Genomic DNA, 15,779 nt, shown 5'->3' with positions numbered 1-15,779 from the left:
GATCCATTAGGCCCATTATTCTCACTGTGGAAAACCTGCAATTAGATAGACACATACTGAGCTTGTTCATGATAGGAAACAGAGTACGAAAACCATTCTTCAAAGAGCAGAGTGAGTGACTTGAGAAGCAGTCGGCAGAGGGACAAGAATGAAGTTGGCTTGCAGTGCAGAGGAGACACGGAAGGTCCAAGAGCTGGAGGGAAGGACAGAGAGGGAGAGAGCAGAAACATTCCACGGTGACTTTCTCCTTTATCGTGCTTAAAGTTCTTCCTAGAATCGGGTTTTTTAGAACAAATTCCACCTTCCTGAAACCAACACGAGTGGACTTCTCGTCTGCACAGCGGAAAGTTCACCTAGTCATCCATTTCTTCGAATAAAAAAGGGATGACTGCAGAGCAAGGTGTAAAACATCAGTATGCTAACTTTACTCACAGCTGGCCCTCAGCTCTAAGGTTGATTTCCCAACTTGTTTTATTCCATTCAAACCATAATCACTGTCATAGGAAGGCCCATTGTTGCCTACTGTGCCCACGGTGATGAGTATATCAGGACTTCTTCCTGCTGGGAACGGATGACGCACAAAGATGATGACACTATCATGTGAGAAACCCGGCACAGAGTCACAGGCTCTTTAAGGGAGGCTCCTGGAGACACCATCTTATTTAATTTTCACTTCATTCAAAGGGAGTTATAATTACTACCTTGTAAAAGCGATCACACGATACAGCTGAAGCTAAGTCTAATTCAGAATGAAAGATTGAGGGCATAAAGATCGCTCATTGGACACATGATCAGGGCTGAGTAGCACTGAGCCCCCTTTCAGAGTCCTCTTATCCACTACCAGCTCCTGCCCCTTCTCCCTTACCAGTTAATAGCCAGGCACCTGGAAAGACTCGGCAGTCCATCAATCTGGCTGGGAACCTTGGTGGGTGAGACCTGACCTTTGGACAGCCATCTTTTGCTCTGAGGTGAAAATTTCCATGGACAAGAATTTTTAAGTAATTAGCACGGTATTTTTAAGAAGACTCGGGAGCCATTCAATTAATAACTATGAGTGTGGCCTTTTCCTTATGCGGTGTTCTTAAATAATGAACATTTGCATCTGAGTAGAATGGGCCAAACTTCCACAGCCTCGGCTTTAGTAGTCTATAGAAGGTGAATTTCCTCTAGGACTCTCCCTTCTGAGTTTCTCTAGCAGACCTCTGTGGGTGTGTGTCTGCACGTGAGAGTAAGAAAACTATTGTGTTTTATTTACTATTTTTGAAAAAAAAAAAAAACACAAGGAAAACAAAAAGATTCCCTAGTGCTGGTATTCACTGTCAGCTCCCTTCAAGAACAGAAAAACTATGCAATGGAAAAATTCGGCAATATTGGGTAAAGTATATATTAGGAGTTACTCCATTTTATTAGTAACATACGTGCTAACAACTGAATTACGTCTGAGTGTGGAATTGCTCATGTATGTCCTCCAGCACAGCTGCTGTGCTCTCAGGATTCCTTTACAAGGAAAGTCATAAGTAATAATTACTATAATCGCAAGAAATAGCAGTTATAATCAATATACACATATAATTTTGAAGCCCGATTTTCTTCCACCTAGAGATACATAATGACCAGGGATTCCATGCTTCCACATAATTTCCATAATCATTACTTGCAAATTCTGCATCATATCCGACCACGTGTCTACATCATGAATCACAGAACACCACTGTTCTATTTTTTTCTTCCAAGCAGTTGTTCCATAATCTATATGAAATTTTGCTGTGCACACAATAACAGGAAATAAACTGAATAGGCCTGAGTTCTTTCCCTAGGGGATTATGTTAAGTTGGGTCTTTGTTGTAGGACCAAGCTGGCTTCTAGGATGAAGGAGTCCCATGGAGAAGTCTCTTCTCCAAAAAAAGGGAGCTGGAACCCAAGCTCAGCCCAGTACCAGTACCTGTGCCCCAGAGATAGAGGTTCTGATACAATTAGGTGACAAGCTACTTAATGGTCATGACATACAACTCTATGAGCAAATACCAGTGAGGTCTTTGGGGAAGCGCAGTTCACTATTTGGGAGCCCTTTACCTCCATGGGAAGAGAATGGATTCTCTTCTGTTCTGGAGACCTCCACAAACCCTGCAAGACCTAGTGTCAATCAAGCGCATCCTGTAGGCAGATTGGAGGGCTGCTTCAGGGCACCGCACTGCAGGGGACCTTGTGGCAGGAGTGACATGAGGTGTCTGTCCTCTGTAGCTGCAGATAGTGTATATTTCTGAAGACAGTTGGAACCAGAGGGAAGCATGAACTCCGTACATCTTTCTCAGATGCCAGGGCTTGAAATTCCCCCAAATAACTGTGGAAAAACCCTTGAGGAGTTAGCCAGCTTTGGGGACAGATCTCAGTGGGAAAAACCATGTGAGGCTAGCTCATGCTTACCGTGGCCTCACCCCAATGTCTTTAATTTTTAAATGAGGATTTCAGAATGTTGGAGAACAAAGAAGAGCCTGTGTTCCCAGCACCGAGTGTAAAACTTACACAGCACAGTTTATCTTCCCAGCCTTCCTTTATGCAGAGAGAAGTTAAGACCCATTGTTAGCAATAAGTGGTACTTAAAAAAAAAAAAAAATCTGTCCCTACAGCTAGCTCACCTGTAGGCAGATTGGAAGGCTGCTTCACGCTCACCAGTCTGAATTCACGCTCACCAGTCTGAATTCACGCTCACCAGTCTGAATTCACTTATTTGATGGCGAAGACTCTCAACATTAACAGGGTATCTGCAGCTAATTTGTGTGTCATAGATACAAAAAAGAAAATTAAGCACAAGACAAAACTAATCCCAACAGTGGAGGATTTCCCCAAATGTACATTATTGAAAACACGTGGGTTTCCCTCTTCAGTTTCAATGTGTGTTGAATTACCAGGATGGTTGTTGAATCAGGATGCTCTCGGCTGCAAGCTACAGAAGCCCAACTTGAACGAAGGTAATGAGGACTTATTACAAAGACCTTGATGTGACCCCTCAGAGAACATAAGCATGGAACACTTCTGGGTGATCCTGGTAGAAGAGGAGCCAGCCTAGATTGTGACAGCTGCCCCCTTGCCCTGTCACTGGAGTGTGACAGGTGCCACCTTGCCCCACTACTCTTGCTCACTACAGTACAGCTTTCACCCCAAGGCAATTTATGGAAGAGTTTATTTGACTTTTAGTTCCAGGAGGATAAGAATCTACGATCAGGGTGTAAAGGCTTAGTGGCAGAAGCAGGAAGCTGAGGGCTCACATCTTGAATCACAAGCAGGAAGCAGAGTGCAAACTAGAAACAGCTTGTCTTTAAACTCTCAAATCCTGCCCCAATGCAGGCCATTTCTCCTCCAAGGCCACACCTCTGAAGTCTCCACAAATACCATTACCAACTGGGGAGCAGGCACTCATATGCCTAAGACAATGGGGGACAACTTATTGAAGCCACCACAAGCCTCTTACCAGAACCGTTTTGAATATTCTGTTTTGCCCACATACATAAGCACTTTTTTTTCCAGAGTAACTTTTTACTATTCCTTTGTTTGAAGAAACCTGTTTTACAATGACTGCGCTCAGCAATCAACCACCTGTGTCTCGTGATGAATGGACAGATAAAAGATGCCAAGTTGAAAGTTTAAGCTGTAAGGATCTGTCTTAGGGTTTCTAACTGCTGTGAAGAGACACCGTGACAACTGCAATTCTAATACAGAAAAACATTTAATCGGGGCTGGTCATACATACACACTTTTAACACAGTGTTGTCTCAGAGCCCTTTAACAAATATACTTCTTTTTTGTTGTTGTTTTTCGAGAAAGGGTTTCTCTGCAGCTTTGGAGCCGGTCCTGGAACTAGCTCTTGAATATAACAAATACACTTCTAAATCTATCTGACAAAACAGACTGGAAACAGAGAGAAACAGGGTCCATCTCCCGGGGATTTCCAAGGGAGCATCTCGGTGGGGCCTGAAGGATGCTGTGGTTCAGCAGCCAATGGAGTCTGGTGCCGCACTGACGAGGTAGCCTGAACACGCGCTGTTCACTGTATTAGTGGCATGTCATATCTCTATCACTTGTTTCAATAACTCATGAATCACTGTATTTATAAATTGAGAATCAGCAAAGATAGTGAGGCCACGGTAAGCATGGGCTGTCCTCCTGCATGACAAGGGTCCTGGTGCCTTTGCTATTTGAGGGCTCAGTGGACATATTTTTACTCACCAGACCGCTAAAAATACTGTGTAAATTACTTTAGGCTTTGTGTGTGAGGTGCATATGAAATGTAAATGAATATTGTGTTGCAATTTATATTCCCTGCTATAAGATATCTCCTGTTTATGAAAATATTTCAATCTCCTAAAGTTTTGAAATCCAAAACACTTAGGGTCTCAGAATTCCAAATGAGGAACTAACAGTTTCATTCTTCTGATGGAATTAGGGGCAAGTGCTCTGGGAAAAGACACAATGTCAAAATATTAAATTGATTGTGCACTTTAAGCACAAAGGAGTCAAGTGCTACTTGGGCGCTCACTTGCATTTCCACTCCTATTCGTCCAGTAACACCCAGAGAACCTGGCATGATTCTAGGCCACTCCAGGCTTCTGTGGAACCAGCAGCAGCAAGGTCATACTGTAGACTCTGCCCTTCTGAAACCCATAAAACTCCTGGGTCTGGAGGAACGGGATAAATCCAATGATCAAAAAAAAAAAAAAAAGTGTGTGTGTGTGTGTGTATCTGTGTGTGTGTGTGTGCGCGCACGCACGCGTTCATAGATGTGCCTGTGTGTAGAGGTCAGAGGCCACACTTGGATTTCATTCCCCAGGGGTCTGACACAAGTTCAGTAGGCTAGTTTGGCAGGCTGGTAAACCTTGACCACCCACCTCCTCTGCAATGGAATTCCGCCCGGGTGCCACCATGCCAGACTTTGGTTTTACACAGATTCCGAGGGCTGAACTCGAATCCGCATGCTTACACAGCAAACATGGTATAAACTGAGCTGTCCCCTGTCTTTAAGCCCAAGAAAACAGTTCTGAATCAATTATTCTCTTTATAGTCAGTGACTATGGTGAGAGCTTTTAGTCCAAGCAGAACCCCCATCAAGAAATGAAAGAATTTTTAGCAAACCAATGCCCTGGTAAGTCGTTTGATTAAAGCAGTGGGGTATGATACTCTAGTAATGAAGACCTAGTCTGGCAAAACTACTCAGTTTTGCAAAAGTATTCCCTCGCCCGTAAAGAAAGAACCCAGGCAGTATAAGTATTCATGGCATTATGGAGGCCTTAGATGCACATACCCACGATTACAATAGAATAACTTTATCATCATAGGATAAAATAAAGTGAAAAAAATTCACTTTATATTCCTCATTGGAGATTTCTTTTAGCTTTTCTTTCTCTGTGTTCTTCTTTGTTCTTTATTTTCCAAGTCTTATGATTCCCAGTTTTCTATTTGAAAAATTTCAAGCCTATGGATTTCCTGGCCCCAAATCTCAGCTGACCCATCTGTGAGCGAACACTCTAAAGATCTGGTAACTGCTTTCCATTTCCGTTCTGGTTTCACAGTTACTAAGCTGGGAGCTTTATTATTTCCAAGAAGCTGGACTATTTGCTACTAATTCGGGATGTGGTGAGAAAATAAGGTGCTTTTTCATAAGTTTTCCTTTGGGGAGCATAGTGCTACTTTTCTTTGTGCCTTGGGGTGTGATTAAACGCTTTAGCTGCAGCTTAACTACGCAGATTTACCAACCCAACCTTTTACTTATCTAACTAAAATTCGCGCACAATGTTTTCTTCTGACCGTCTTCTGGCCAGACCTTCAGTATTTATGTCTTTCTTAATTTTTTAATGTTACCCTTTTAGAATATAAAGGATTTAACTGTCACACCTTCACTGTGGTATATTTTTTGTGTCAATACTGAAAATATATTTTCTTTATCTATTTTGATTATTATGAATTTTGTTGAAATTTTTCACCTTACTTGTATTTTATATTTTCTGTACTAAATGTGTGTGCATGTGTGCATGCATGTTCCCATATGCACATGCATGTAGGAGCCAGAGGTCAACATGAGGCAGTTTCCCTCCCTCTCCCCCATGTTTTGAGACAGTCTCTCACTGAACCTGGAGCTCTCTGAGATTCAGTGAGACTGGCAGGCCAAGCAACCTCAGGCAGCCTCCTCTATCAGCCTCATCAGCATGCCCATATTTCTACATGGGTACAAGGATCAAACTTGGGTCTTCGTTCTTGCCGACAGCACATCACGAGCTGAGCCAACCCCCCAGTATTCTATGTCAACGTTTTAACCTTTCTACATCAACTTTCATGAAGACTTTACCAGATAAGCAGCCTTTAAATGGGTTTTGTTTCTTAACCCAACCTAAGTTCTTCCTGATTAACCAGGGGTGTATCCGATTCCATCCATTGTCCTATTATTTCCTGTGGCCTTTCTTTATATCCCCCCATCCCTTTTTTCTCTTGTACTTTTTTGTTGTTGTTGTTTTTAATACTGGTTGTGTTTTCTTATAGAGATTGCTGCTCTGTTAACTTTGCATTTTAAACTGTAACCCAGTGCCCGGGGCTGCTGTGCAACTCAACTCAACTCCTGGGACAACATGAAGAAATATCTACTCGCTCCAGAGAGAGAACGAACAGACCAAAGTAAAGATCCTGCTAATGTCTAGTTTAGTGAACCAATACATTATATTTGGGTTATCTGAGTATGGGTGAGGGGTTACTTACAGGAACAACAGAGATAACACAGAGATAGCTGGGTGACCCTAGCTTGAGTGACAGCTCATAAGACCTAGAAGCATGAAGCACACTGCAACCTGAGGCATCTGAACAAGTTGGAGAGTAACTTTTCTAAGTAATTCAGTTGGTTTGAGCCTCTTTCGCAGCTTGAGTTTCTTCTAGGTAGCTCGGATAATCTAAGAGTATTTCTCAATAATTCTTACTGTTTATATATGCCTGGTGTGGGGGTGGGGCTAAAGGAATCTGGTCAGTTTCAGGGATTTCTAAAGCCTCTGAGTTATGTATGTTATGCCTCTGGGCTTAATAGGCTTCCCTGCGGGATGGAATGTTCCACCTCCCCTCCTCCATATGGAATATCCAATGTCTTAAGCAGCTGCCCTGCAGGATGGGGTGTTTCACCTCCCCTTAGAACATCCTCTGTTTTATCAAGCTTCCCTCCAACAAGGAATAACTGCTGCCCAACACTGGCCCAGTTCACATACCCACTATAAATTTATGGAAAATTAATAAACTATAAAGGATGCAATGATGTGTAAAATAATATACTGGTTTAAATTCTGTTTGTGGTTTGCTTTTCTTTTACTGAAAGTGGACTTTTTTCCACACAATACATTCTAATTACAGTGTACCCTCCTGCAACTCCTCCCCGTTCCTCCCCACCTCCCCAGATCTATCTCCCTTTCTGTCTCCGTTAGAAAACAAAGCGGCATCTAAGTGACAATAATAAAACATAAGATAAAACAAAACGAAACCAATAGGAATAGGATAAAACAAGCAAAAGGAAAAGGGTTGGAGAAAAAGCAGAAGAAACACATAGACACAGACACACACATGCTCATACACACAGGAATCCCATAAAAACACAAAACTGGAAGCAAGGGACCTGTAAGGTTAAAGAAAAGGCAAAAGCCCCAACACAATAATAAAGACAAAGAGTCTCCAAAGGTGTTGATTCAGTTATTTTGGGGCACCCACTGCGGGGCACGGGCCTACCCTTAAGAGTAGTGTGTTTCTCCACGGTGACTCCCTTGCAGAATACTAATTGTTTCATTTGCAAGTAGTGGTTGTCAATTGGAAATAGCTTCTGGGTTAGGGCTGGGGGCATGTGTCTACTTCTTTTGGCTCAAGGACCCCATCTGGTGCACACGCATGCTGACCCTGTGCATGCTGCCCTAGTTTCTCAGAATCCATAAGTGCCTCGATCCCACTCTATAGAGAAGGCCTTGTTTCCCTGGTGCCCTCCATCCCTGCTAGATTTTACATTCTTCCAGCCACCTCTAAACCCTGAGGAGAGGGATTGGATAGAAACATTAGGGCTGAGGGTTTCAAGGTCTCTCACTGTCTGTATAATGCCTGCTGTGAATCTCTGTATTTTTTTCCCCTTTGCTGGGGGAAGAAGTACCTCTGATGACAGCTGGGCAAGGCATGGATCTATGAGTATAGCAGAATGTCATTAGGAGTAATTTTATTGCTATGTTCCTTCAGTAGAACAATAGCACTTAGTTTTCCCTTAGGTCCCTGGCCTAATGTACACAGGTCTGTTCACCTACACTGTCTCTATCAGTTTTGTAAAGCATTTGTATTATATATTTCTAATTTTCTGAGATTATAATTATATCATTTCCTTGCTCTCTTTGAAATTCATGGCCTCTCTTTTCCTTAATTGTTGTGTGTGTGTGTGTGTGTGTGTGTCTGTCAGTTGGAACTACACTTCTACAACTCTACATTTTGATTAACTGTAGTTTCATCTTATATTAGTCTTCATCTGTTACAAAGAGAAGTTTCTTTAATGAGCGTAATGGCTACGCTTATCTCTGGGTGATTGGGCAAATATTGAGAACATTTAAAATGTAGTTAGGATGTTTGCTTGTTTAGTTAAGTGGCAGATGTAGGTTCGCCAAGATCCATGACTTAACTAGCCCTGGGTAGTTGGCTAGGCTTCCCATACCTAGCACAAGCAGGTCTTAAGTCCAAATAGAGAGCTGTTGATTACTACCAAGGTATGCGTGCCACCATTACACCCTTGGGGGTTACTGTTCCACGATGGCTGCTGTTGTGGATCATAGGATAAGACTGTTGATTGCTTTTCTCCTTTAGGAGCTTGCATGGTGCCTTCTACTTCCATAAAAGCTAGTCTTCAGGAAAGAGGTGTCTATGTCAGTTCCAGCTGAGAGACCTCTGGGCCCAGTGTCTGAAATGCATGCAATAGGATATTATATTTTTTAAAAAAAACTAGAGCAATTGGAACTATGGGAAGTTAAACTAACATATATATCCATGCTGTCACAGGGAGCAGACTTATGCATAAGATCAGTCTACAGTAGTGGGAGATTAGATGGACATTTGTTTACTACCCCAAGTGCTGTCTTAACACCATTTTCCTTATTTGTACAACATAGAACATTTGTTTTATTAAAAAAAAAAAGTGTTTTTTTTGCAGTTACATAGTTATGTGGGATCCCCCTCTGTATGCTACAAATTAACTACCATTGGTTAATAAAGAAGCTGTTTTGGCCTATAGTAGGGCAGAATATAGCCAGGCTGGAAGAGATATAGATAGAAGGTAGGTGGAGTGAGAGAGATGCCATGTAGTTGCCAAAGGAGTCAGATGCTGGATCCTTACTAGTAAGCCACAGCCTCATGTTGATACACAGATGAATAGAAATGGGTTAATTTAAGATGTAAGAGTTAGCTAATAAGAAGACTGAGCTAATAGGCAATCAGCGTTGTAATTAATATAGTTTCTGTGTGATTATTAAGGTCTGGGAGGCCAGGAATGATTGAGCAGCCTATCCCTACAATATAGATGTGTTTGTTTTGAGCTTCATATTGAGTATTATCTGTTACAGCTAGGGCCTGCCAGGCTAACTAGAGGATTGGTTATTCTCAGATACCGCACTTAGTACACAGATTGTCCCCAGACTCATCCTGTACTTTCCATTTCTAAAAGAAAGTTAGAAGAAATTAAATCTTAAGTAGCTAAGGGAAAATCCTCAAATACCAATAAGTAGAGAAATTAGTATTAAAAGACATGGTAGCAAAGTGACTACTAATAAACAGGTTCACGTAATGCCAAGAAGCATCAACTGAAGAAACAAGTTCAACTGGAGACATCCTGTTCTCATAGGATGTACTTAGGCAAGAAGTGGCTGACTGTGGCATGGATCTTGTTCTGCTGGACCAGGGGAATAGAGGAGGCCTACTCTTGAGCCTGTGGGAGAATAAAGAGCAAAGCCAAGGTCTAGACAGTTTTGGCATCTTAAACTCAGAATGTCCTGCTCAGCAAGCCAACTGGACTTGCTCTTTTCCAAACTGTGGCTGACAACCAGCATCTCTTCCCATCTTATCTGCACAGGGCTTTCTATTTTTAACCCAAGGAAAGGGCTTTGTTTTCAAACCTAACAAAGTGCTGGTCCGTTGCGCAGAACCTGTGGTAGAGCGCCTTAATCTGCCTCCAAGTTAGTGACAATCTACCAGTTACCTTCTGTGGCATTCTCCAATTATTGGGGAAAAAAAACTAGGGTGCAGCCTTTACAATTACAGTCCTAAAGAAAAATACATATCTGTAATTATAAGGAAATATTCAGTTTTCGAAACAGGAGAATCCAGTTTTGCTGCTTTGTCATGGATCTTTCTACCAAAACTTGAATGGGGCAGTTGTTTGGGGACCATGTAAGGGAAGGAGAGTCAAACTGCTCAGTTTCCAAGAGCAGGGCCAGGGTAATGGCTCTGTGGGGAATTCCTGATGCTGTTTTCAGATCTTCTAGAACTATGAAGAAGGGCAGAGAAGGCAAAATGAGGCCCAGCCAGTATCCCCAGGAAAGGGTCCACCTGGCAGAAGCCATCACTGCTTGCTAATATTTTTCTCTTATCTACACAGAAATAGATATAGAATTTGTTTTGCAAACTCTTGGGGCAGGGGAAACACCCACAATTGTAGCTAGAGCTTAACAATGTTATAGTAAACAGAAGTATGCTCTACTGAGTAAGGAAATAATATAGAGATGATTCAATCCCTCTAGCCTAGCGGAGCCAGGTCCGCAAGTACCCTTGTTCCACCAAGACGGAGCGATGGAGAAACACATTCCAAAAGTTTTGCCAACTCAAAACCATCTTGACCATAAAGAATTAAACCAAATACAATAAAGAGGAAACGTCAGCATTTCTAGAATAAATATTTTACTTTAACTCAAATTCAGTTAGCAAGTTAACAACCCATTATTCTGCAATGAGAATCCTTTTTAACCAACTGAAGAAGACACACACAATTTGAAGGCAATGTGATTTTGCTTTATTGAATACAATACGACCCAATATTTATAGTTATGAAACAATCAGAAGGCCGCCCATGGAGCTCTTATCACACTCAATTCCCCCCCATCCACTCATATTAATACAACAAGTGATTTGCAGCTCTTCAGCCAATATCCATCATAGTTCATTTCATAAAATTATATGTAAGAAGAAAGATGTCTACGGATTTATAAAAAAAGTTCAGAAAAATATCTCCATATCTAGTCATAATCTTCCAGGTTTTCTGTAAAAGAAACCAGTAACAATTATAAGCATTCTTAGCTCCGTGCATACTTACTTTCTTTAGTAATATATTTAACTTTCAACACAGAAAAACCATTTTATTCCTTTATCACATTGTTGGCATTGGCTAACAATTTTTTTTACATTTAAAATAGTATGCGCAAGCCGAATTTAAAGACAACAAAATTTATTTTAAAATATTTTAAAACTAGCAGTAAGTCAGATGGCCACATTTCCTTGATTTTCCAGCACAGAGTCCATGGAGAGACTCTCCTAGAGAGGAGAAAGATCTCCAAAAAGCCCTAGGGGCCACTGACCACAGAACCCAATACTTTGATGACATCAGAAATGCAGACTCTGTACCGACAGGGCTGTGTAGTCAATACCTCTAATTGACATCTGTAACAATAGTCTCAAAACACAGCTATGAGACTGTGGAGATTGTGGGAATGTAGTAACAAAAGGGGACGTTATTTACATAAATGCTTTCTATGATCTTCTACAAGCCAGCTCTGTAACCCACGAACAGAATTTAAGAATTGCATCATTCCGTATTATAACAGGAAAAGGCTGTTGCCACCATGCCGAATTTATTTTCCTTTTATCTTCTGAAAAATCTTGGTCTTTCAAAGTGCATTATTATTACTTTCTGGACAACTAAGATATTAAAATATAAATTCGCCAATCTCTCATCTCCTCATTTTGGAACACATTAAAAGCAGGGTGTCGGTGTTGGCAACTTCTATATTAAAAACTTGGAAACCAAATAATTCTTAGCAATATTCTTTTTTTCTTCTTCCTAGAACAGGACTGCTGACAGGCTTGGTAAGTCCAACTTAGAAAACACTGTGAACAAATAGAACCTCTCATCCAGCTTTCACAAGACACTCACAAGCTGGGTGTGGCGGCACACGCCTGTGAGTCCAGCACTTGGGAGGCAGAGGCAGGATGATAGGAGAATTGAAGGCCAGCCTGAGCTGGAATTAGATCTTGTTTCAAAACCAAACAAACAAGCCCTCCCTCCTACCAATTAAAACATTCACTTGTCAAAAAAGATTCTGCAAATAGCAGTAATGCCAGGTTTTTTTTTTCTTTCGATTTGTTTATTTCTTAGTAAAAATTTCTCTATACTAAATAGGCTTTCTCGTTAAAAAAAGAAAAAAAAAGAAAGAAAAGTTTTCTGGATAACATGAAGATAAACTTCTGAGTGTCATTTAACATATTACAAATGATAACATATTATAAATTATAACATGTTATAAATTATAACATATTATAGTCTGATCTGTGAGGGTCCCTTTTCAAGAAACAGAAATTACATTTCTACATAAGCAATTTTAAAAAAAGCTGGAACAATACAACATGAAGGGGAAAACTGGGACTAGAGTAGAAGACAGTGTATCTGATTATTTAATACCAGCACGCTGATGCCGCCTAAAGATCTTACTACTCTTGACACATGTCTACTGGGTGTAAACATGCTAGCAGAAGTTTGAGCATCTTTATGAAGTAAAACGCTTTGCTATGAGAGTTACTGTTCACCAAAATAGAAGACACAGGTGGCAGCTGATGCTGGGTAACGGTGCAAACGCCACCTGTACACATCTGTACACATCTGTAACAGAAGGCAACACCTACCTCTCTGGTCAGTAGTTGATCATCTTGCGAAGGGCGTCATAGCACTTCCATTTGTCCGGGATATAAAATGGCTCAAAAATGTGAGGAAATGGGGTGTCATAGCCACACACTCTCGATATTGGAGCCTCTAAGTTCAAGAAACATTCTTCCTACAGAGAAAGAACAAAATAGTAACATGTTTCCCCTCGCAGAAATGAAACAAATGCACTTAATTCAACGAGGTAAAACACAATTACTGCTACGGATATCAAAAGGTCTCAGTATGTTGTCTCTTAAAAGCAGGCATGCGTGGCATGTTGGCATGATCCCAACTTTCCTTGAAATGTTTTCGTATATGTGTGTGCTGCTATCGCCACACAGATCCCTCAGCAGCACCAAAGTAGGCTCATAGCAATCATACTGCAGCGAGGAGAAATGCCGAGCAAGACAACACAGCAGATTCTTACAGCACTTACCCTACCGCTTGAAATTAGCGATGATGTATGCTTTCTCATGTTGCCCGTACTTTGCTTTAAATTTATAGAACGACTGGGTATTGCTTTTGTAAGTTCATGTCTGGGGCTGCTGCTGTGCACCAACTCTATCAAGGCACTTGACTATCCTCATTACTCTCCTGACCTGGCCTGTGAAAATGCTGCTGGCCCGTGGCTACTCAGGGCCCAAGTCCACTGCATGACTGGCATGTGCTAAGCTCTCAGGTGTTGACCTTGAGACTCCTCACTGGGGCAGCCTCCTTTGACTATAATTTCTCAATTACACACGTAGGTGGCAGAGGGATTTCGGCCCTGAGTGTCCAAAGTGATAACCTAAGCATGGCCCGTGGCAGTATTCAACTTCTTTGTCTTGAGTAGACATCTAGTGGAAAAACACAAAATCTAAATTTCTGAAGAACAAACGGTGCACAAAGTCATCCTTCAGTGAAACGGCTACATAATTTTTTAAAATCAAATTTGAATAAAATGTTAAAGGTGAATGATAGAAGATGTAACAAAACTACTCTGGAGAAAATATCATTAATTTTAGCCATTATCTGAAATAAAACCCTTGGATTTAAATTAAAATAGTCTCACACTGAATTGCCTCCCATAGGATCGATCAGCTGAGTGCTCAATAGTCTTACATGCCATAGTGTTTCTAAATTATCTTCTGAACAAATATTTCATATAAAGATACCATGAGAGCATATTCAATCTGTATCTATCATGGAAGCTATTGTTGTCAGTACAAGTGTAATGTGGACAGAAAACACACACAAATCAGGTAAGTAAACTTCAGAGAGAGTTAGCTGGACATGTACAGACCTCTCTGCGGTCCCACTAGCCACAACAACTTCAGTATCAAATGCCAAACCAGTGTTACATTTCCGGGAAACAGGAATCTCCATGAACAACCGCAGAACCTCACCACATAAGCCTACAGAGTCATCTAAGAGGTTCACGGACAACAACCAAACCAGGTCAACAAAGAGGGTGGATGGTCCTCCACTGTCTTCATTGCAACAAGGAATTTTAAAGAGGTTTAGTTTGTCAGTTTGGGATGGACTCAGTTTAATTTAGAGGACTCGGACTTGAATACTGCATTCTTTGTAAAAAAAAAAAAATTAGCTGAGGACACAGGATGGTACAGGAAACGAAAGACAAATCACGTCACTAACGGCCTTTGACTTCACCCCTATTGCAACCAGTAATTTATAAAAAGTCACTTGTCAATGTTATTAACATTGCTCCCTTTTGCATACTGACAATAGCAAACTTTATTGTTCTCGAACAGCACGACTCCTCACTCAAGAATGTGATCTTTGATTTTTTCCAGGAAGTCATCTACACATTTGCACGAGCAAACAGACAGAAAAATCTACGACTTAGTCACACTGGAACTATAAATGGTGTGCCCTCCGAGGCTGGGAACGACAAGGAGGGAAAAGATTTCACTTTGTACTTTATCAGATCTATTTCAGGCTTTAGGAGACAATGCTGATCCTGCCATCAAGCAGCAACGAACAAAAGAGTAAAGAATCAATTTCCGTCCGAATGAAAGTCTCTATTTTAGACTGCAGAGATTTGCAATTTTATGCTTAGCTTTTCCTCACCTCAGAAGCGACGCTGTACGTTAAGTGAGAAGGAATCAAATGATTATATGCATAAAACTGCACTCTGCAAATCACGGAAGAGAGTTCAAGGATGTTGAGCAGAAGACTACTAATGGAGCTTTCAGTGTAATTAGCATGTGCCCTACGGAGGTGGTCTAGCTTGAATTCTACCTTTTTTTTTTTTCTAAATGAAAGACATTAACCAAGACCCTTTAGTTATTTCTTCCACAGACTTCAAGTGGAACACATTGTAAAGCAATTGGAAAGAAGATGTCTGGATCAATCAGGCAGCTGTACTGGTGCCCAATGACCTGGCTTATATGCAAATTACTTGTACCACTACAGCCCTTTAAACTCCATCCAAACAGCACAACCTTGGTCAGTACCAGGCTTTTCATGAATCTATATACACATGCCAACAGACAGAGGCAGACACACATGCGTGCACATGCAAACACATACACACACAAGCATTTTGGAAAAGAAATGTCTGAATCTCATTATCAGATATACAGGCTAATGTATGAAACTAATCCTTCAAATCCTCTCTCTCTCTCTCCATTATAACCATACAGATACCACCATGTGTGCTAAATTTCCAAGGCAATCTAAGTTAATTACATTTATCTGTTCTATTGGCTACTTAAGTACAATTGCTTGTTTTTTTTTTTTTTTACTCTACTTTTTTTTTTTTTTTTTTTTTTTTTTTTTTTTTTTTTTTTTGAGCCAGGGTCTCACTTGGGCAGCCCAGGCAGGCCTTGAA

At 41.0% G+C, this 15,779-nt stretch overlaps 1 protein-coding gene across 1 annotated transcript in view; it reads right to left on the bottom strand.

The window, feature by feature from the left end:
* Positions 1-11,021: 11,021 nt before the first annotated feature.
* Positions 11,022-15,779, bottom strand: part of Bckdhb (branched chain keto acid dehydrogenase E1 subunit beta) — a 167,032-nt gene continuing 162,274 nt past the window's right edge. The window contains exons 10-11 of the mRNA XM_050127491.1: positions 12,928-13,076; positions 11,022-11,290 (exon numbers count right to left, since the gene is read on the bottom strand). Of these exons, the coding sequence (XP_049983448.1) occupies positions 12,936-13,076 (141 nt within the window). The 3' untranslated portion in view covers positions 11,022-11,290; positions 12,928-12,935. The remainder of the gene's footprint in view (positions 11,291-12,927; positions 13,077-15,779) is intronic.

This window comes from Alexandromys fortis, unplaced genomic scaffold, assembly GCF_014885135.2.
Source record: "Alexandromys fortis isolate MF-2015 unplaced genomic scaffold, M_Fortis_MF-2015_v1.1 scaffold_22, whole genome shotgun sequence".
NCBI classification, from domain to species: Eukaryota; Metazoa; Chordata; class Mammalia; order Rodentia; family Cricetidae; genus Alexandromys; species Alexandromys fortis.
The sequence above is the reverse complement of the archived record's forward strand: the minus strand, read 5'-3'. Positions and strand labels throughout refer to the sequence as shown.